This window comes from Bufo gargarizans, chromosome 5 (assembly GCF_014858855.1).
Source record: "Bufo gargarizans isolate SCDJY-AF-19 chromosome 5, ASM1485885v1, whole genome shotgun sequence".
NCBI classification, from domain to species: domain Eukaryota; kingdom Metazoa; phylum Chordata; class Amphibia; order Anura; family Bufonidae; genus Bufo; species Bufo gargarizans.
The window spans coordinates 320714650-320738617 of NC_058084.1; the positions used below are offsets into that span (position 1 = coordinate 320714650).

At 44.5% G+C, this 23968-nt stretch overlaps 1 protein-coding gene across 1 annotated transcript in view; it reads right to left on the minus strand.

The window, feature by feature from the left end:
• The window catches only part of SLC35B3 (solute carrier family 35 member B3), a 32008-nt gene extending 17912 nt beyond the window's left edge, over positions 1–14096 (minus strand). Inside the window, exons 1-5 of the mRNA XM_044293576.1 lie at positions 13877–14096; positions 12355–12608; positions 11136–11257; positions 3276–3430; positions 789–896 (exon numbers count right to left, since the gene is read on the minus strand). Of these exons, the coding sequence (XP_044149511.1) occupies positions 789–896; positions 3276–3430; positions 11136–11257; positions 12355–12555 (586 nt within the window). The 5' untranslated portion in view covers positions 12556–12608; positions 13877–14096. The remainder of the gene's footprint in view (positions 1–788; positions 897–3275; positions 3431–11135; positions 11258–12354; positions 12609–13876) is intronic.
• Positions 14097–23968: the final 9872 nt, after the last annotated feature.

Consider the following 23968-nt stretch of genomic DNA (forward strand, 5'->3'; position numbering starts at 1 on the left):
GGTTCAGGCTATGTGATTCAGCCGCCGCACCCGCCTCCTGTATTAGACGTTAATCATCATTGGTGGCGCAGTGCGCCCTCCCCAATATTAAAATGATTAGTAGAGCAGTGCGCCCGCCCTTCTCTCTCCTCATTGGCAGCGGAGGTACAGGGGGAGGGAGAGAGTGACTCCTTCTCCCCTGTGCTGCTGAGGGAATATTGCGTGCACTGACAGCAGCGCACTCCATGTTCTCTGATACTGGGCTAAACCAATACCGGGACAAAACTATCAATTGGTTATTGATATTTCGATACCCGAAACAACCCTATTTGCGAACATGCCCCATTTTAAAAGATCGGACCTCCGCCAGCCTCAAACTCTCAAACTAGGCATACTGCCTGGTACAGTTGATCCTGCTGATACATGTCTTGGTGGCAACCAGTCAGTTGTGGTATTCCTGAGAAATTAGGGCTTCAGTGCATCAAAGGAGGGGCCTAGCCCCTCCTGTACCTCCGATTTCCATTCCTGTTGGTGCAGTGAAGCCCTCATTTGAATAAAGAATAAGTCTTTTTTCACAAGACAGGTATTATTTGAATTAGCAGGATCAACCCTAGAAGGTAGCATGTGTGGTTAATAGGTTTCCTCCTGTTGACACATGCATTTTAAATGTTTTCTGGAGGAATTACAGAGGAATGGCACAATCTTGAGGCTAGTACACCTATATCTAAGTACCAAAAAAAAACTTTATTAATTCAACAGCAGCAGCAGAATTACAGACTGTGCAGCCCTTTTGTACCCAAACGCCTTACCTGTCACATTGAAGTTTGGAGCAACTGTACTATCAGCCAGTGTAAACCATATGAGACCAGCACTCATGCATAAAGCCGCAGTCACATCCACAGCATTATACCGCTTCCCTGTGGACAAAGAAAAACTAATTATTTCCACACTGGCTCCTTTATATAATCATACAACAGCTATGCAAAGAAAAACTTTATAAGTAGCGGTGAGCGAATTTCTTAAAATTCGATTAGGTTTCGATTTGGCTGTATCAGTCGGGCGATTCCATTTGGGTCCAAATAAATTAGACTCTGATTGAATAATCTCTAATTGCCATAGAAAGTTGTGGAAGACATTCTGGGGTCTCCTTTATGCAACTCCTTTCAAGCTCTTTGGTAATCTTAACCCCTTCAGGACATACGTCGCATACAGCTAATGTCTGCAATTGGTGGTAATGCCAATTGCAGACATTTAACCCCTCAGATGCCGTAGGCTGTAAACCTGGATGTGTGCGCTTCATGGGTATTCCATGTCAGTAATAAGCCTGTACTAGGCTACCAGGCTCATTACTTGCATATTACAATTCAGGCCAGCAGGTGGCAGTAATGAATTGTAATATAGCCAGTTCTGAGAAAATTCCATTACTCTATACCAGGGAAACTCAACTTGCGGCCCTCCAGCTGTTACAAAACTACAATTCCCAGCATGCCATAATAGATGTAGGCTATCCAGGCATGCTGGGAATTGTAGTTTGGAAACAGCTGGAGGGCCACAGGTTGGGCATGCCTGCTCTATACAAATTGCAATCTGATGATTGCATGTTGACATAAAAGTAAAAAAAAAAAAAAAAAAAAAAAAAAAAAAAAAAAAGTTTAAAAAAATTATATAAAAAAAATTAAATAAAGAATATATAAAATTTTAAATCACCCCCTATTCCCAAAATCATAATACTTAAAACAACAAAAAAAAATATCATGGGCATCGCCACGTGTGAAAAAGTCTGTACTATTTCTATTAAAATATTTTAAAAAAAACTTCTCATACAGTGAATGGTGTAACGGAAAGAAAAATAAAAATGGCAATTTTCTCATCACTTTACCTCCCCAAAAAAGTTTAAAAAAGTGATACACATTGTCCCGCAAAAAATGAGCCCTCACAGATCCCTGTAGACATAACTATAAAAAAGTTATGGGGGGGTCAGCATATGGCGATGAAAAAACTTTTTTTTTTTTCCAAAAGTTTTATTGTTTTGCAGTTTTAAAACATAAGAAAAACTATACATAAGAGGTATCACAATAATAAAATTGAAGAGCACAAGTCAGATTTACTGCATAGTGAACGCCATAAAAACAAAACCCATAAAATGTGGCGGAATTCAGCTTCCCACTACATTGTATGCAATATTAAACACGTTATGGCTCCAGGAAGGCAGGGAGCAAAGAACACAAACGCTAAAACAGAAAATCACTGCATAAGGAAGGGATTAAAGTGACAGTGATATGTCTATGGGCAAACGCACGATTGCTGGTGATAACAATAAACCTCTTTAAAAAAACTAACTGCTGTAAGTTTTATGTTTAAAAAAAAAAAAAAATGCTTGATTTTTATTTTATTTTTTACGGCATATGCCTGCCGGAGTGTATATACACACACACACACACACACACACCATTGGGGGTCATGTGACCCGCCACCGTCATCTTACCTGTCTTCTGAGCTGAAAAATGGCTAATGACATTTGACAAATTTTTGGAATCGCTAAAAATTCTGATTTGATCCAATTTTGTATGATTGTAAACACATTACTAAATTCCTCTCAGTATGATTATCCACACACATCATAAGTGTCTATACAAAATGAGTGGATGTGATGAATATAAACATTAGAAGTTTTATGAAGGCCACAAACTAGGTAAGGAAAGTTGCCATGAGCCTCTCCCCACAATCCATTAATGCAGCCTGAATTCTGGAGGTTTTATACACAATCATTCAGGGTTTCTCCAAGATTTTGTAAAATTCTGTAGGGCACAGTGTAGAATGACACAAAATCCAGACAGTAGTCAGAATGGAAGCTGTGGGGGGGTCGGCGAGTAAGACTTAAGGTGGATTAAGACCAGGCATGCTCAACCTGCAGCCCTCCAGCTGTTTTAAAACTACAGCTCCCACAATGCCCGGCTGCAGGCTGATAACTGTAGGCTGTTCAGGCATTCTGGGAGTTGTAGTTTTGCAACAGCTAGAGGGCCGCAGGTTGAGCATGCCCGATTTAGACCCTATGAACAAGGGAAATGCTTGTTCATCGGATGAAACTGTCGTATTGTTTCCGTGAAGCAGATCGTGCCATCTGTACAGTGATCTGCTTCCCAGAAATAATGCAACTGTATGAGGACGAGGGATCGCAATAGCAACCGCTCGTACTCGCAGCGCTTCACCTCCTCTTAACGAGCAATCCCGACAATCTGCTGCTCGTCTGCGTGGGTAAATGCGCCTTTATTTTGGACAAAAAGAAGAATGCCTACCTTGAATGAACACGCCTCCAATCATCACTGGGATCAGTTTACAGCATTTGAAAATAACCTGAGTAGGATAATTCAGATACCCAAGGGAAGTGTTTGAAAGACCCATGGTGCCCACTGTAAGGAAGGCAATTATCATGTAGGTTTTTGCAGGTATCCTGAAAAGATAAAGACAATCTTGTTTAGGAGCATATTAACAAAAAACAAACCTTTATATCTGTGGTGTGTAAAGGGGGTGGACACCCTTGTACTAAGGCCACTTTCACGCTCGCGTTTGGTGCGGATCCGTCACGGATCTGCACAAACGGATCCGTTCAGATAATACAACCACATGCATCCGTTCAGAACGGATCAGTTTGTATTATCTTTAACATAGCCAAGACGATCCGTCTTCAACACTATTCAAAGTCAATGCAGGACGGATCTACCGTATTTTCTATTTTGCCAGATTGTGTCATAGAAAACGTTTGGCTCAGTTTCGTCAGACGGACACCAAAACGCTGCAAGCAGCGTTTTGGTGTCCGCCTCCAAAGCGGAATAGAGACGGAACAGAAGCAAACTGATGCATCCTGAGCGGACCCTTTTCCATTCAGAATGCATCAGGGCAAAACTGATCCGTTTTGGACCGCTTGTGATCCTGAACGGATTTCACAAACGGAAAGCCAAAACGCCAGTGTGAAAGTAGCCTAATGGGGACAAAACTGAACTGAACGAAAGGGATGGCACCAAAATGCACTTTGTTCCGTTTGGCTGCATCCCCATCGCAAGCAGCGTTTTTCTGTCCGCCATGTGGTGCGGAGCAAGACGGATCCTTCCTGACACACAATGTAAGTCAATGGGGACGGTTCAGTTTTCTCTGACACAATAGAAAATGGATCCGTCCCCCACTGACTTTCAATGGTGTTCATGACGGATCCGTCTTGGCTATAGAAGACATAATACAACCAGATCCGTTCATGACGGATGCATGCGGTTGTATTATTGTAACAGAAGCGTTTTTGCAGTTCCATAACAGATCTGCAAAAAGCGCTAATGTGAAAGTAGCCTTATTGAATGCTCATTTGCTTCATAAAATGTAAAGTGAAGCAACTTTTTAAAACAATTACCCAAAAAACGTCCTGCCATTTTTGTTGCAGTAGCATCTGTGCAACTCCTGTACACAAAATCCCAGGCACGCAGTAAATCTCTACAATGAGAGGATCTTAACCCAGCTTTTTTTTTTTGTAGAATATAGACAGATGGCAAATATGACAGAAAACATGATGGCCTGAATTCTTCGAGACCTGAACTTTACTTAATGATAAAAAAATATATATATTCTATATCACGTTGATTCTAACCTTCTTAAAGGGAACCTGTCACCGGGATTTTGTGTATAGAGCTGAGGACATGGGTGGCTAGATGGCCGTTAGCACATCCGCAATAATCCAGTCCCCATAGCTCTGTGTACTTTTATTGTGTAAAAAAAAGCGATTTGATACATATGCAAATTAACTTGAGATGAGTCAAAGCTTGAAAATATGACTCTTCTCTGGTCACACAAGTAAGATATGACTCATGTTAATTTGCATATGTATCAAATCGTTTTTTTACACAATAAAAGCACACAGAGCTATGGGGACTGGGTATTGCGGATGTGCTAGCAGCCATCTAGCAACCCATGTCCTCAGCTCTATACACAAAATCCCGGTGACAGGTTCCCTTTAAGAGCAGTTGACAAATCAGCATGGCAGAATGGAGCCCTATCGTGGACTTTTTATTTTATTTTTATGTCCACCATACATTTTTTGATAGAGATATGGGTTATTTGTTGGCCAAGATGCGTTGTGTTCTTTTTACGGTTTACCTGCACACTGTCGACATTGCAGTGGTGGTGAAGTGTAACTACAACTGCTCTGTCACAGTGAATTAAGCTTTGTTCTGCAGACTCAAGCGAAGAGGTACCATCAAGCGCACAGTTCAAAAGCTGAATCTCTGATGGTATGAGGTTGCATTAGTGCCTATGGCCTGGGCAGTTAACACACCTGGAAAGGCCTATCAATGCTGAACAGTATATAAAGGTTTTTGAAACAACATAAGCTCCCATCCAGGCGACGTCTCTTTCAGGGTAGGCCTTTAAATATTTCAACAAGACAATGCTACACCACATACTGCATCCACCACAGCAGCATGGTTTTGTGGAAAAAGTTTGGGTGCTGAGTTCATCAAGTTCATTTTTTACATGAAATAGTAAAATGTCTCGCTTTCAACATCTGATATGTGTTCTATGGTGAACAAAATATGAGTCTATGAGATTTGGAAATCATTGAATTCTGTTTTTATTTACATTTTACATATTTTTTTTTGCAATTGGGGTTTGTAGATCCGATAGCACACTGGTCCTAGATTACATCATCTGCGTGTCTGAGATAGCAGCAGGGAGGAGGAGGAGAATGTTATATACAGCAGATAAGATTGTGCAGAGGTAGGAAAGCATCCAAGTCTTCAGAAAGAACAGATCATACAAGTTCTACAGTATCATGGTATAGATGGGGAGTACAGCACACATGGCAGTTTGCAGGAAAAGTGGGGAGAGATCAACGAGGCTGTGCATCTAAGTAGAGAGAATGAGCGAGAGGGTGAGAGGGAAAGAGTGAGAGAACAAGACAGAGAAAGTGTGAGCACCCACAGCAGACTGTGCAGCAAGAGAGAGAAAAAAAATATTTCTTAGCACCAGTGTCTGTCAGTACAAGGGAGAAGAGATCGGTCATGGCCATGCGAAGAATAAAGCAGTTCAGGATTGAAGCTGTGCAGACAGAGATAATGAAGACAGCAGCATCCTGGACACAAAGACATGACATACAGCATGGGAGGGACACGTTCACATGAGAAAATTCGGAAACTAGAAGCAGGTTGAAAACTGTATATTTCTGAATTACTTAAAAGGGGTTGTCCCATCTCGCCATTGCCATGGCTAGATAGGACTAAGGCTACTTTCACACTAGCGTTCAATCGGATCCGTTCTGCATTATATTAGCAAAAAAAAGCTAAGTGTGAAATTAGCCTGAGCGGATCCGTCCAGACTTTTACATTGAAAGTCAATGGGGGACGGATCCGCTTGAAGATTGAGCCATATTGTGGCATCTTCAAACGGATCCGTCCCCATTGACTTACATTGTAAGTCTGGACGGATCCGCACGCCTCCGCACGGCCAGGCGGACACCCGAACGCTGCAAGCAGCGTTCAGGTGTCCGCCTGGTGAGCGGAGCGGAGGCTGAACGCCGCCAGACTGATGCAGTCTGAGCGGATCCGCATCCATTCAGACTGCATCAGGGCTGGACGGAAGCGTTCAGGTCCGCTCGTGAGCCCCTTCAAACGGAGCTCACGAGCGGACAGCCGAACGCTAGTGTGAAACTAGCCTAAGCGCCAACTCCAGGTGGCCGGTCTTATGGAAACAACCGAGTGGGCGGGTGCTCTTCTGTTTCCGAAACTCCCATTGTAATTAATAGGAGCTACGCAAACAGACTAGTAGAACAAGCTACACTGCTTATGTGACTCCAGGAGTTACAGAAGCACACTGTTTGCATAGCTCCCATTAACTACAATGGGAATTATGGAAACAGTAGAACGCCAGCCCGCTTGGCTTGGTTTCAGTACGCCCAACCCCTGTAAGTTAATCACAACCTATTTAAAAATCTAAATATTTTTTTTCCACATCAAATGTGTCCACAGCAATTAACCTTCACCCTTTTAAAAGGGGTTTTCCAGTTTGTATTAATGGCATATCCTTAATATAAGAGCCACTTACTAATACAATATCTGTAGATCTGCAGAGATGTCCTCATTAGCAGACTGTCACCCACTTGTTTAAATGGCATCTGATTTTTAAGTTCAGTTCTCCCATCTTGAACATGGCTGCTGATAGAGGAACACATGACCAGACCCGTTCATCAGTGGCCTCCATTAAATAATGCAGCGCTTGTACTGGTTTCCCAGTTCACGTGCAGTGTTATTTGACGAAGGCCGCTGATGGGCGCATTGCAGTATGGTAACGAAGACATCGGTGCAGATATCCTACAGCCATTATTATTAGGTGTCTTTATGTGCTGTTTTTTCAGTACATGTGAAAATAAAGTGTGGACAACCCCTTTAAGATAGCTGGCAGTCTTCAACTATTCCTCCCAACTCCACTGTCCAAAGGATTATCCAGGAATTTGATATTGATTGCCTATCCTCAGGATAGGTCATCAATATGAAATCGGCAGGATCCAACTCCCAGCAATCCCCCCCAACGTTCCCGATCAGCTGGTTGAAGAGGCTGCTGCGCTCATTGAAGATCTGGCCTCCTCGCTGCTTACCAGGCACAGCGCCATACATTGTATATTAGCTTGGTATTGCAGCTCAGCCCCATTTACTTAAATGGGGCTGAGCTGCACCTAGGCCATGTGACTGATGTATGGTGATGTCACTCATGGAGCGCCTGGGCCTCTTCATACAGCTGATTGGTGGGGGTCCCGGGTGTCGGATATTGATATTCTGAAGATAGGCCATCAGTATCAAATTCCTGGATAACCCCTTTAACATTCAGGCCTGGGTCAGCATATTGTGTATGTTATTTCAATGGAGAAATTAGCTCATCCTCTGCGGATTTCAAACCCAGCATAATCTAAAGCATGTAACAAATTTAAAAATATTTTCCCTAAAATGCTTTTCATAATTTAATAAAACTCTAAGGCCCCTTTCACACGAGAAAGTTTTCCACGTGGGCGCAATGCGTGACGTGAACGCATAGCACCCACACTGATCCTGACCCTTTCATTTCAATGGATCCGTGTACATGAGTGTTGCTTTTCACGCATCAGTTCTGTGTTGCGTGAAAAATGCAGCATGTTCTATATGAATGGGGCTTCAGTGAAAAACGCATTGCATCCGGAAGCAAGTGCGGATGCAATGTGTTTTTCACTGATGGTTGCTAAGAGATGTTGTTTGTAAACCTTCAGTTTTTTATCACGCGTGCGAAAATCGTATCAAAACGCAGTGCACCTGTGCAGAAAAACCTGAACAACTGAACGCAATCGCAGCCAAAACTGACTGAACTTGCTTGCAATATGGTGCGAGTTTCACTGAACGCATCTGGAGCCAATCCGTCAATCTCGTGTGAAAGAGGCCTAAAAGCCTGATGTATCATGAGGCCTCTGACTTTAAGGCCCCTTTCACACGAGCGAGTTGTCTACGAGGGTGGAATGCGTGACGTGAAAAACGCAGGATGTTCTATATTTTGCACTTTTCACGCAGCCCTGGCCCCATAGAAGTGAATGGGGCTTCAGTGAAACGCATTGCACCCGCGTGGAAAAAAAACTGAACGCAATTGCAGACAAAACTGACCGAACTTGCTCGCAAAATGGTGCGAGTTTCACTGAACGCACCCGGAACGTATCCTTTATTCAGAAGGACCTGCGCTGACGTCACCAAAGGTCCTTTTGCAGGTCCAGAAAGAAGAAGAAAGAAGCCGATCCCGGGTGCGCGAACAAGTGGATGATGCGAGTTAATATATATTTTTTTTAACCCCTCAATCCACATTTTACTAAGCATTCTGTATTATAACAATGTTATAAGGGAAAATAATACAGTGAATACACTTTTAATGGGGTCCGGGGTTGCTCATCCCTATCATCTCCTAGCAACCATGCGTGAAAATCGCAATGCATCCGCACTTGCTTGCGATTTTCACGCAGCCCTATTCATTTCTGAGGGGCCTGCGTTGCGTGAAAATCACCGCTCATCTGCACAGCCCCATTGAAGTGAATGTGTTCGGATTCAGTGCGGGTGCAATGCGTTCACCTCACGCATTGCACCCGCGCAGAATTATCGCCCGTGTGAAAGGGGCCTTAGAGATGTTGTTTGTAAACCTTCATCAAAACGCATTGCACCCGTGCTGAAAAAAACTGAACGCAATCGCAGACAAAACTGACTGAACTTGATTGCAAAATGGTGCGAGTTTCCCTGAACGCATCCGGACATAATCCGTCACGCTCGTGTGAAAGAGGCCTTAAAGGAAATCTATCACCAGGATAATCGCTATTGAAGTAAAGCCATAGCCTAATAGCACTTAGGCCCCTTTCACACGAGCAAGTTTTCCACGCGGGTGCAATGCGTGACGTGAACGCATAGCACCCGCACTGAATCCTGACCCATTCATTTCAATGGGTCTCTGTACATGAGTGTTGCTTTTCACACATCACTTCTGCATTGCGTGAAATCTCAGCATTTTCTATATTCTGCGTTTTTCACACAGCCCTGGCCCCATAGAAGTGAATGGGGCTTCAGTAAAGAACACAGTGCATCCGCAAGCAAGTGCGGGTGCGATGCGTTTTTCACTGATGGTTGCTAGGAGATGTTGTTTGTAAACCTTCAGTTTTTTATCACGCGCGTGAAAAACGCATCAAAACGCACTGCACCCGCGCGGAAAAAAACTGAACGCAATTGCAGACAAAACTGACTGAACTTGCAAAATGACGTGAGTTTCACTGAACGCACCCTGAACGCATCCAGACCTAATCCGTCACGCTCGTGTGAAAGAGGCCTTAGTACCTTATTTCCAGAGGTGCCTTTGTTCCAGCAATAGATGTTTTCTATCTTCTGAAAATCCTGTTTATTTGATATGCAAATGAGCCAGTAAGGTGTCCAGAGGGGCGTCAGTCTTGCAATAAGGAGGCCAGGCACGCCTCCTGCCACATTCAAGCCATAACTCTGCCCCCCTTTTCCCTGCTCCCAGCATGAGGGCGGGCTTGGGCTCTAGCAGGAGGCGTGCCTGGGCTCCTTCCTGCAAGACTGACGCCCCTCTGTGCACCTTACTGCCTCATTTGCATACCAAATAAACTGGATTTTCAGAGGATAAAAACATCTATTGCTGGAACAAAAGGCACATCTTGAAATAAGGTACTAAGTGCTATTAGGCCATGGCTTTACTTCAATAGCGATTATCCTGGTGACAGATTTCCTTTAAAAGGGCCACACAAAAAGTGACTTTTCCTTAATTTATGTTGCATGTGGCAGTTTCTTTTTTTAAACTGGGAGTTGTGGGGTGGGAAGGGATGAGGACAGCAGCCTGGCATATTTACTGGAACTCACACTAGAAGACTGGCGTACACCATGGCTGAAATGTGTGCCAGCTCTGAGCTGGTGGGGGTTTCAATGTCAAGCGCAGTTTAGAGTCAGAGAAGGTATGTGCCTCTTAATAAATTTGACGTATCCCAGAAAATCGATCCTGATCACCAAGATTGCCGTATATCTTAGTATATCAGGGCCCAAATCACAGCGAGGAGGAACAGGGGGGCTTGGGTGATAGGTGGATAGGTGACAAAAAGTGTTGCGCATAGATGCTTCATCCAAAATTGCTTTGTTAAGAACTTTGGAATAATACTGTACAGAGATTTGTATCTGTACAGAATTAGAATGTATGGGCTCCGATGAGCCGATGTTAGTTATTCAAGAAGTGGTTTTCCACTTTAAAAATCAACTACCGAAGTGAGTCAATTAAGTCACGCGCGATTTCGTGAATGTCTAACTTCGGTTCATTAGAGCCCATACATTCTAATACTGTATGGAGACGAATCCCCCTACAGTATTATTCTGAAGCTCGCCTCGCTCAACACTAGTGATAAATGTCCTTGGTGGGACAACCTCTTGGAATCTTCACGTGCTGCATCCTCCCGTCCTGGCACTCGGAGCGTAGCTGCGAACAAGACGCTCACACGTGTATATTTAAGCACACAGAGATCTGGGTATAGATGTGTGACTGCATTTACACCTCAGCTTCAACACTAAAAGGCCTTGAAACGATGCGAAAAACACATTTAACCTGCAGAAAATGTTCTGCCTTACCTCCTGCGCTTGTCTTGTGTTAGTTGAAGTTCTACTAATCCAAACATAGAGTAAAAGCCAAACTGTACTAAAGTCAAGTACCAACCAAATGGTTTGAAGCCTTCAATGGAAAATATCAGCTCCTGTAAGAAAAAAAAAATAATAATAAATAAAAAAATCACAAGTGACCTTATGGCTCCCAAAAATTCCAACTTTTGTGATAATCACAATATTGCTAACATCATTATCTACAGGTTGTTACAATTTCAGGAGTAACGTATATGTCATTTGTTTACTATTTTCAAAATATATATATTTTTTTATAGAAATGTCTTTGTAACTTTTTTTTATTTGCTAAACTTTTACTGATCTTTAATTTTGCTTTGTCCCACTAGGGCAGGGATGGCCAACCTGCGGCTCTCCAGCTGTTGTAAAACTACAACTCCCACCATGTCCTGCTGTAGGCAGTGTGGGCATGCTGGGAGTTGTAGTTTTGCAATGGCTGGAGAGCCTTGGCAATCCCTGCACTAGGGTAACAGAAGCTCTGGTAGTTTGATCACTTTTATAATTTTATGCAATCAAAGCATTATTACACAGGCAAACTATTAGGCCATGCCTTTAATAGGGCTGAGCTGCGTCTAGGCCACGTGACTGATGTACGGTGACAAGGCCTAGAAAGAGGCTGAGACGCTTATGGAGTGCCGGCCTCTTTAAACAGCTGATCAGTGGAGTCATCAATACTAATTACCGGATAACCCCGTTAAACTGGTTGTCCAAGATAATAAAATTCTTGGACAAGGCACCCACAATTGGTTAAAAAAAAAACATGTTTATTCGCCGCCTACTGCAGCACTGTCCCAGCACCGCCAGTCCAGTCTTCCTGCTGCTCCTTCTTTAAAAAGTGCAGCAGTCATATGCCAGTATATGGCACATGTGTGCTGAAGCCAATCACTGTCCTTTCCTTAGCTGTACACTGCTGAGGACAATGATTGGCTGCAGTGGTCAAGTGCCATATACCGGCATGTCGCCGCTGCAGGGGCAGAAGCATCAGACCGGTGAAGGTTTTTATTTTATTTTTTTAGCAGTATTGCATATTAAGCCACGACAGTTTCCAGTTACGCCACACACTCTGGTTAGATGAGTAAAGAACAAAGCATGTTTTAGGTGCATTTTGATTGGTAACCCCCCACACACACTTCATTTTAAAGCCACATTGATCATTATTTTAACAAAACATTACCTGCAAATATCCATATATTAAATAAAAGACAAAAACTCCAGTAACACAAATGAAAAACTGCACAGGCTTCTGGAACTGGCTGAGATTGATGCCAAGCACCTTGATGTCATCAACAGACTTAATGTGAGGTGACATGGTGTCCGTCTTTGAAGGAATACTGATGGATATATATTTCCTTGAGTTGTTGAATTTCAGATCCATGTTGATAGGTGAGGTGAGAGGATCGTCCGAGGGCTTCGCTTCACCATCAGCCACTGAAATAAAAGAACCAGAGTGTAAGTAGTAATCCATCATCCCCACCCTTCCCAGGTACTGCTGGTCTGTGCACTGAACCAATCACTGGCTGCAGCATGACACTCCGGATCTGACCACGCAGCCAGTCAGTGATTATCTAAAGGGTTCATTCCTGTTTGTCAAGATGGACCACGACGTGGGCTGCATTGGAACGAGAGCGGCAAGGGATCATTGAGCTGAATATTGGTTTTTTTTTGTTTGTTATGCCAATCTCTTTAAAAAAAAAAATGCAGGTCTGTAAACCCCCTTTAAGTACTCCCATTTATACCAGCAACTATATTGCCATACGAGCCCCATATGAATTTACCAGTATCATTAAAGGGCATCTGTCAGCAGATTTGTACCTATGACACTGGCTGACCTGTTACATGTGCGCTTGGCAGCTGAAGACATCTGTGTTGGCTCCATGTTCATATCTGGCCGCATTGCTGAGAAATATGAAGTTTTTATATATGCAAATGAGCCTCTAGGAGCAATGGGGGCATTGCCATTACACTTAGAGTCTCTGCTCTCTCTGCAACTGCCATGTCATCTGCACTTTGATTGACAGGGCCAGGCAGTGTAAATGTGATCATGCCTTATCCTGTAAATTAAAGTGCTGAGCCTCTAGGTGTAACTGCTACGCCCCATTGCTCTTAGAGACTCATTTGCAAATATTAAAATTTCATTTTTCTCAGCAATGGGACCAACACAGACGCCTTCAGCTGCCAAGTGCCCATGTAACAGGTCAGCCAGGGTCATATGTACCAAATTAGTTGCATTGATGATTTTGCATTGTGATTGATAGAACTACTGTAAAGCGGCTGTGCAGCAGTACAGTACTGATGGCCTATCCTCAGGACAGGTCACCAGTATCAGACTGGCGCAGGTCTGACTCCCAGCATCCCTGACAATCGGCTTCCGCTTCAAATACGCCCAGCGCCCGGTCTCGCTTGTAGAGGGGACATAATATAACTGCTGCTCCCATTCAAGCTTCTGGAGGACATGTCTGCAAATCTCATCCACTTTGCTGGTACTATAGAACACTGTGGATTGGCAATGTGAACACACCCTAAACGGGTACAGCACTCTTTCACCCCCACAGGCCCGGAATTTACACCCCAACCATCAGATTTCATGGCATATATTATGGGAAAATGGGAAGCCCTAAATGATGCCCAGCTCCTTATGAAGAGTGATGCCCTATGACATATGGCACAGATGTATACATGAGGAGAACAGGACGTACGTGGGGTCAGCCGGGCACCGGGTCACAGCAGGCGGGGAGCTGGCAGCATCTTCCCGGGTACATCCCTCCTCCCGCAATCACTTGTCAGGAAGCCACATACTGGGTCACTCAGGGCTGCGACCACGGAACACACAGCCCGGTGCCGCAGGTAACGATTAGTGTATGGGCAGCACTGCCCAGCTTGTACTGCTGACAGCCGCCGTTTCCGGGTTCTGACGTCATGCCGTGCTGACGTGTAACCTGACTGGGCGGTGCTTCCTCCGTACGTTCTGTGAGAGCTGACAGAATGTCCACGGCGCTCTGTGATTGGCGGAACCGCAGGACATTCCTAATGAAGCTTATTTAGCTCTGCGCATGCGCAGCAGTTTCCTGATCCTGATCATAAAGCTAACAACATAGTGCGGTTTACTACGATTTTTTTTTTTTTCCGTTTTTCATTCTCCCCTGCCAGGAGCCAAAACTGTTTTTTGCAGAAATAAGTTTATGAGCACTTTTTTTTTTGGGCAGAATGTTGTATATTTACTAGACAGTAGCACCTTTTAATCCATATGATGTATTGGGAAAACTTAAAAAAAAGTAACGGGAAAAAACTCAATTCCACCATTTTATTTTGGGTTTATTTTTCTGGGGTTCACAGTAGGGTAAATTCTGCAGGTCACTGCGATAATGGCGATATCACAGCAGCCTACATATGCAGCTCTTGGTGCTGGGCTTTAATCTGGAGCACTGTACGTGTATGACGCGGGATTAAAGGGGTTGTCCAGCTGAACCTGGACATATCCCATTCTTCACCCAAGCAGCCCCTCTAAGATGAGCATGGGAGCGTTTCATGCTCCGATGCTCTCCCTTGCCCTGCGCCGCTCGCACAGGTCAAGGGCTGTTTTGTTTACATTTTTTTACGCTGCTAGGCTAAGGCTTCCACCTAGCAGTGTTCCCAGTGACGTCACCAGCACTAATGGGCGGGCTTTAGTGCTGCCCTAGGCTGTTTTACAGGCTATGGCAGCGCTATAGCCCGCCCATAATTGCAGGTGACGTCACCTCGCTTACTGATAGGCGGAAGCCTCTGCCTAGCATTCCCATGGTGAGACCCGGTACATCACTGGATCTGCTGAAAAAACCCTTGTCCTGCGCGATTCAGCACAGGGCAAGGGGATGCTCAACTCAGAGGGGCTGCCTGAGTGATGAAGGGGTTATTCTGGGTTCTGCTCAAGACCCAGACAACCCTGTTAAAGCTCGTTCTCCTGTAGGGACTAATGTATACGATCGACAATAATCAAACACTTTTAACCCCTTAGATGCTGTGGTCAAATGTGACCATGGCATCTGGGAGTACAGGAATCTGGGAGCGCTCGCTTCCGGGTTTGCATCGGCTCCCTCTAACGAGGATCGGGGGGAGCTGGAGTGTGTATGTGGCAGCCTCTGTATTCCCGAGTGATACGAGGCTGCCGCACATTAGTTCCTATGGAGCCCCTGCCTGTGACATTGCTCCATAGGAATATAGTGAAATCCTCATAGACTCCAATGCTAATGCATGTCTATGAGAATAGCAATCTGATGAGAAGTGTAAAAATAAAATAAATGTTTTCAAAAATATATAAAAATTCAAATCACGGGGGGCGTGGTCTGGCTGCCGAGGCGCGCAGATGCTTGGAGTCTGAGCTCCTGAGACAGCACTACCAAAAGCGACTTTAAAAAGCGACATACCGATTGGTGAACCCACTCAAACTGGAGGGGTACCTCCTCAGAACCGCTACCGACATGGTTGGGCGGAAAAAAAGAGCGGTTAAACACCCTCAGCTCTCCAAATTCTACTTCTCTAAAGATGCAGGCAGCGACCAAGATGGCGCCGAGGAGACGCCCGCCTCACTACCAGAGAGTTCGGACGAACTGCAGCCCTCCCATGAAACAGCGTGTGATTTGCAGCGCTCTCCTCCAGCTTCACCTACCTTAGTCTCTTGTGGGCTTGAACTCATCATCCCCTCGACAGAAGTTTCTGATCCAGCGCTGGGCCCAGAACCAGCAGTTCCACTGGAGACGTCCGGATATGCTACCGGCCTAGAGCAGAATGCGAATCCTGCCGGCTCTCCAGACAAGCAACCGGTTCGCTTACCACCCCGTCAGCCTGAGGAACCTACCCCAACATCCTCACAAAAAGGTAACAAGGGCTGGGGATGGGAATCTGTCGAAGAGGGAGAGGCCGCTTTACTAGCCATACCAGTCTCCAACACCGCCCTGACTGATACCACCATGCGGGAAATGCTATTGCTCCAGAGGCGCTCCTTATTGCGGGACATGCGACAGGTGGTGGCCCCCCTACGCTCTGAAATAGCTGACCTAGGAGCGAGAACAGACCACCTAGAGAACAAATTCGGGGACTTTGCAACGTCTCATAACACCCTGATAGACGCGCACACCGACTTAGAAGCAGAGGTGGAAGCTATAAAGATACAAATGGCCGACCCAGAAGACAGGAGTCGGCGCAACAATATTAAATTGCGTGGGGTCCCTGAATCAATTTCCGCGAAAGATATTCCGGAATATGTGCAATCTCTTATTAAAGCAACCTTGCCACATTGCCAAGACAAAGATCTGGAGATTGATAGAGCTCACCGAGTTCCACGCCCGCGACACCTGGATGCATCCATTCCGAAAGAGGTACTTGCCAGAGTCCATTTCTTTAAGGTTAAAGAGCAACTTATGGCTCACGCCAGAAAAAATGGAGGACTCACTGCTCCCTATCATAAGGTTCTTATCTTTGCAGATTTATCCGCCACTACGCTGAGGCTACTGAGAGCCTTACTTCCAATTACCTCGGCTTTTCAACGGGAGCAGATCCAGTATCGCTGGGGATTCCCAGTTCGTCTCCTAGTGCACTATAAGGGGGAGCTTCATATCATCAAGTCCCTAGCTGAGAGCCATAAGATCCTAAAGCTGGAATATTGCACCGTATCCACAAGAGGGAGCCCGACTAAATGCTCCGAGAAGGATCCATAAGGAGTGGGAAACAGTCCGTTAACTTGGGTTCACTGTGAGGGATTTTTCCACATTACGGTGCTGAAGTCATCCTACTACCTGTTTTTCTTGTCCTAGGTCACAGACGGGACTATAGCCCCAAATGTCAGAGAGCCTTGAGCTCTTCAAGTTTATTTTTCCTATGTTCTATTTTTATTTCTGTTTTTATATGTTATATTCCCATTTGCCTTTTGGGAATCTATGTTTAATTGATGCATATATGTTGCCTGTGTCACTTCACGCTGCCTATGTCCTATTGATGCGGGCGTCCCAACTGGGAGGCGCTCTGCATCTCTTTTATAATTTCTGCTATATGGATCTAGCAATGATGTTTATTCTACTGTATAATGGTCATTTCCATCGCTAGCCTGAATGTAAATGGTCTAAACAGTCCAATGCATAGGGCGTACCTTTGGAGGGAAGCCAAAACCCTGCAATGTGACATCTTAGGGGTTCAGGAGACGCATTTACTCCAAAAAGATGCATTTAGATTAGGTCATGCACATTTTCCCCACATATTCCAATCTCATTTCCACTCTAAGTCTAGAGGTGTAATGATTGCTATCAAAAACACGGTAGCTTTCTCCCAAGTAGAAGATTACTTGGATCCTAAAGGGAGGTTTATTATATTGGTATGCCTAATTAATAATGCTCCCTTTACTTTAGTATCCTTGTATGCCCCTAACAGAGGCCAAGTGGGTTGCTTTCGCAAGCTAATGAAATTGGTTAATAAAAAACGACAGGGACGATTGGTGATTTTCGGAGATTTTAACTTGACAACAGACCCAAGTGTAGGCACCTCCTCCCCGCAGAAAAGAAACACACCATCTCTGGCCTCAGCCTTCTGGAAGGAGAAATTGTATGACATCTGGCGCATTCACCATACATCCGCCAAAGATTATACATTCCATTCTGGGGTCCATAATGTATATTCTCGTATTGATATGTTTGTAATAGATAGATCGTTGCTTAGTAAAGCAACCGAATCCTCATTGGAAATGATCAAATGGTCTGATCATGCAGCGGTCACTTTGAAGATCTCCGAGAGCATCAATTTTCCCTGCCAATATCTGTGGAAAAGCAACCCTCTTTTATTATCCAATCCACAACACGGATCTCGCATTGAATTTGATCTAAAAGACTTCTTCAAACTCAATGCTCAACCCCAAATGGATCCAGTCACTCTATGGAACGCCCATAAGGCTTGTATTAGAGGGTCTTTCATTCAACAGGGTGCGATACGTAAGAAACAAATGGAAGCGGCTATCTCGTCCCTACTATCTAAATTGCAACAAATTGAAATTAAAAACAAGGCTGATCCCACTCCCCAGTTAGCTGAAGAACTTACTCAGGTTAGGCAGGAATTATGGAACCAAATGCTTGCCTCATATGAAAAAATGTTCCGCAAGACAAAAGCGTCCTATTACTCCCAAGGGAACAAGGCAGGTAAATTACTAGCTTCTAGCTTCAAAAAGAGACATATGAAGAGTAGAATTCCCCATCTTATCCACACTCGGACCCTGGACAAAGTATACTCTCCTATAAATATAGCAAATGGCTTCCAGACTTATTATTCCAGTCTCTACAATTTGGAAGAATCCATTCCCATCCCAGCAGATTTGGAAAACTTAACAAACTCCTATCTCAACTCCCTAGACATGCCCAATATCACTGCCTCCCAACTCCAAGCTCTTAACTCTCTAATATCGATAGAAGAAGGGAAAGAGGTGATTAACTCCCTACCACGCGATAAAGCCCCTGGTCCGGATGGCTTTGCCAGCCACTATTACAAGCACTTTAAACTAATCTTAGGTCCATACTTGAGAGACTTTTGCCAATCTGCCCTCACATCCGGTTCTTTCCCCACGGAGAACCTACAGGCAATTATCATTACCCTCCCAAAGCCAGGTAAGACTCCTGATAGGCCCCCAAACTTTAGACCTATCTCCTTACTGAACCAAGATATATAAATGTATGCAGAACTGTTGGCCATGCGGTTTGCCAAGATTCTTCCCTCCATTATCCACGAGGATCAAACAGGTTTTGTTCCCTCTAGACAACCCTACTATAATACAAGGAGAATGCTGGGAATTTTCCACCATGTAAACGCACACAAAACTCCCATGTTGGCCCTAGCACTGGATGACGAGAAGGCCTTCGATAGGCTCCACTGGTCGTTTGTCTTCTCAGTGCTCTCGCAGATGGGCTTCCGGGGCCATATTATAAGGGCCATTGGAGCTCTCTATAGCAATCCAACAGCAAAAAGTTTTGTGAATGGTGCCCTTTCAGAGGCGTTCAATCTAACAAATGGAACTAGGCAGGGCTGCCCCCTATCCTCCTTGATCTTCATAATAGCAATGGAACCTCTAGCACAAGCAATCAGGCAAGACCAGCAAATTTCGGGGGTGTCAATAGGGAACCGTTCCCATGTCATATCCCTCTATGCGGACGATGTTCTCCTTTCTCTAGCTAACCCTGTGGTATCCCTAGAGGCAGTGATGGCTCAGATATCTAGATATGGGGTCTCTCATACTATCACCTCAACTCCTCCAAAACTCAAGCCTTGCCAATTAATATGCCAGAATCCGTGGTGACAAACCTAAGAACCACTTGGGATTTTGATTGGCAAAAGGAAAGCATTAAATATTTAGGTACTAATATGACCCATTCTATAACACAACTATACGCACTTAACTATGACGCTCTTTTAAGTTCCACAGAAAGGGAATTACTAGACTTTAACAAACTTGAAACCTCGTGGATGGGGAGAATTGCGGCTTTCAAAATGTTTACTCTTCCAAAATTTCTCTATACATATCGCACCCTGCCCATTCCAATCTCAGAGAAAGTTTTCATCCGGACACAAGCCTTACTGACAAAATATATCTGGAAAGGGAAACAGCCCAGAGTTGCCAGGGAGGTTATAAGGAGGAACCGTCACCTGGGGGGCCTTGCTGTTCCAGACCTTAAAGGGATTCTGTCACCTCCCCTAACCCAAAAAACGATTTTAAAGCGGCCATGAAGCACAGCTTACCTTGATTAGGCTGTGCTCTTTTATCTTGTAATCCGTCCAGTAGTTTCTGTAAAAAACGACTTTAATTGATATGCAAATGAGTCCTGAATGTGCCCAGAGGGGCGTTTTGTTCCTCTTAGAGAGCCCAGTACCACCCCTCTTACAGTGCCCAGCCTGCCTTCCTTGCACTGTCTAACCGCTCCCAGCCTGCCACAGCCTCTCCTCCCCCTCCCTCACGCCGAACGAACTCTCGCACAGGCGCAGTACCCACTGAGGGCTGCGCCTGTGCGATCTGCAGGAGACTGAGGGCAGGAGCTTCATCCTCGTCACTGGGCATGCGCCGAGCCCAGTGATGTCCGATGCTCGCTCTTCCCTGCTGACTGAGGGAAGAGCGAGCATCGGACGTCACTGGGCTCGGCGCATGCCCAGTGACGAGGATGAAGCTTCTGCCCTCAGTCTCCTGCTGATCGCACAGGCGCAGCCCTCAGTGGGTACTGCGCCTGTGCGAGAGTTCGTTCGGCGTGAGGGAGGGGGAGGAGAGGGAGGAGAGGCTGTGGCAGGCTGGGGGCGGTTAGACAGTGCAAGGAAGGCGGGCTGGGCACTGTAAGAGGGGCGGTACTGGGCTCTCTAAGAGGAACAAAACGCCCCTCTGGGCACATTCAGGACTCATTTGCATATCAATTAAAGTCGTTTTTTGCAGAAACTGCTGGACGGATTACAAGATAAAAGAGCACAGCCTAATCAAGGTAAGCTAGGCTTCATGGCTGCTTTAAAATCGTTTTTTTTGGGTTAGGGGAGGTGACAGAAACAGAATCCCTTTAAATTGTATTATGTAGCAACTTTGGTGTCCATGCTTAACGGATGGGCAAGACCTGACTCAAAAATACCTTGGGTTCATTTGGAATTAGCACAGGCCGCCCCTTTTTTACTGACAGATCTGTTGCACCTGCCCTTTTGGAAATTCTCCATTCCTAAACACCTGAGCCCGACAGTGCTAGCATCTGTAAAAGCTTGGTCCCTCTATCATATTGTAGCTGACTCCGATGGCCCTTCTTCCTTCTCCTCTATACCATTATCTATGCTTCAGGCTATGCTCCCACACTCAGATTTGTCTCTCTGGTTGTTGGACACAAATCAGAAGGTGGAAAGCTTTTTTATGGATGGGATGTTACAACCTTTTCAAACAATTAGGGACCGTTTGGCCCTCCCGGCGATGGAATTTTACAAGTACCTCCAGATTCGCCATTTGTTGCAGAACTTACAGCCGTCAGGTTTAAAAATGGATAGGCTAGCAAAGGTTTAACCACTATACAATTCTAGTCTTCAACCGACCCAATTCAAGCGCTCCCATCCCATGCGTACATGGGAAAAAACCTTAAACTTATCCATTACAGATACCGAATGGCTTGGAGCCCTTAAGGCGATCCACAAATATCTCAAATGCACCTCCCACATTGAATCAGCGCTAAAAACTGTTTTACTTTGGTATTATACGCCGGACAGGCTGGCAATTATTTACCCCGGCGTTTCAAATCTATGCTGGAGGGGCTGTGGTGGTAAAGGAATGCTTTTTCACATAATTTGGCAATGCCCTTTCCTTCGCTCTTACTGGTCTGACTGCACTGCCATGATGAACCGACTATTTCAGAATGAGATCAGCTGGTCTCCTCAGCTAGTCTTACTTTTCATAGGCATTAACAATGTCCCGACTCAATATAAAACACTTTTTTGTGTAATCTGTGTTTTAGCCAAACTAATTCTACTCAGACACTGGAAATCTCCAGACATGCGAAGCTGTGTGAACTAATCTCTGCAATAAACACGACATATGCTTATGAAAGAATCATTTCAATGGGAAATGGTAGTTTTACCAAACTCCAGTTGCAATGGAAGGATTGGATAGAATCCCCACTCTGCTCAACACCTTAATAGCTAGTACTTCATCACACCCCTGTACATGCATTGGACCCAAATAGGCTCTATTAGGCTTCAGGGTTTAACCTGAATAGGTGGCGATACTCTTAACACCCTAAATTGTACCATCTCACAGGCTCGCTAAATGTATTTACAAATGCTATATCTGTTGCTTGCTTTCTATTGTGCATCATTGTTATGGTATTCGTCTTACTTCCTAAATTGGCGTTGTGCGCTTTATATTGTATCCTAACCGGTACTCCCGGGTTTGTTTCTCTCATTTATGTCATAAAAATCCTCAATAAAAACTATTGAAATGAAAAATTTTAATCACCCCACTGTACCCAAAATCAAAATACATAAACAATAAAAAAAAATAAACCTCAAGGGTTTCACTGCATGCAAAAACACCTGTAGTATTAAAATATAAAAATATTTATCCCATTTGGCAAACAGTGAAACTGAAAAAAAGTCTAAGGCCCCTGCACACGATCAGGATTGCGTGCGGATTTTGCACGCGGATTTGCGTGCGGAAAATCCGCACCGTAGGTCATGTACATTGTATTCTATGAGAATTTGAAATTCTCAATGCACACGATGCAGATTTTTTCCGCGCGGATTTTGACCTGCGGTGTGGATTTTAAAATCCGCGACATGTCAATTTTTATTTTTTTTCCTGACCGGATTTTCTTCATTCACTTAGTGAAATCCGCATGCGGAAAATCCGCACTGAATCCACACCAAATCCGCACACAAATCCGCACCTATTAATGCGGATTGACCGCACAGATTTACCTGCGGATTTCAGCGCGGATTCTCCGCACATGAATCCTGAACGTGTGCATGTACCCTAAATGGCCGATTCGCTGTTTATTGGTTGCTTCACCTCACCCAAAAAGTTTAATAAACAGTGATCAAAAAGTCACACACACACCCCAAAATGGTATCAATGAAAAGTACAGGTTACCCCACCGTAAAAACAAACCCCATAAAACCTGCGGAATAACTTTTTTCCAAATTCACCACATTTGGAATTTGTTTCCACCTCCCACCACATCGTATGCAATATTAAATGTTGGCATTAGAAAGTGCAATTTATCCCACAAAAAAAAGCCAAGTGAACGGTAAAATAACAAAGTTATGGCCCGGGAAAGGCAGAGAGCAAAAAAAAGCAAAAATTAAGGAATCTATGGGGCTGAAACGATTAAAGGAGTTAGGCAAAAATGGGGGTACCCCCCCCCCCAGTTGGACGGACCTGTAAGGGTCAATAGCGATTATAACTCCATGATAACACCCTGCTGACGGGTTTTGGCTCTATAAGGGTACATGCACACAGCAGTGTAATTTTTTGCAAATTTTCGTCTAGATTTCACTGTGTTCCAGTACAAAAATTCACATGTTGCTTGATGATTCTGTCTCAGATTGTAATGCAGATATACCAGATCCAGGGCTACCATAAGGCAGACCAAGCGGCTGCCTTAGGGTGCACCCTGGGGGAGGGCGGAAAAATGAACCTTCTTTTTTTTTTTTTAAATCACTTACTTGTGAGTTGCGCCGCTGTGCCACCTTCCGCCAGCCCAACCCACGTGCGCTGTGCTGCCCCGGCCCTCACTCACAGAGCGGCACAGATTGCCGTAGCAGCAGGACAGGTAGGTACAGTACAGTAATTTTTATGGTACTAAAAATTAACATTTATTACTTGTCCTTAAAATTTCCTTAGTCTAGAACTACCTTAATTAAAAATATCCTCCGTGTCTGCACTGTCACTAACAATATCTAAATATTGCTGCAAGACCACTGGAGGGCAGTTTTCATTTTTTCTGCCTAGGTATCTCAACTATCTCTGCACAGAGTCTGCTGTGCCCTGTTTGGTGCACACTGTTTGTTTCACAGTGCGCTACCTGTTGATAGCAATGCCCTCCTAGTTTTGACTAATGGCCCTTATTGTATCAAAGTTCTGGCTTTGCATGACGTGGCTGGCTAAAATGTCTCTAATATTACTCTCTGCCCCCCAGGGTCAGTGGTCTTGCAGCAATATTTAGATATTGTTAGTGACAGTGCAGACACGGCTGATATTTTTAATTAAGGTAGTTCTAGACGAATGAAATTTTAAGGACAAGTAATAAATGTTAACTTTTAGTACCATAATAACA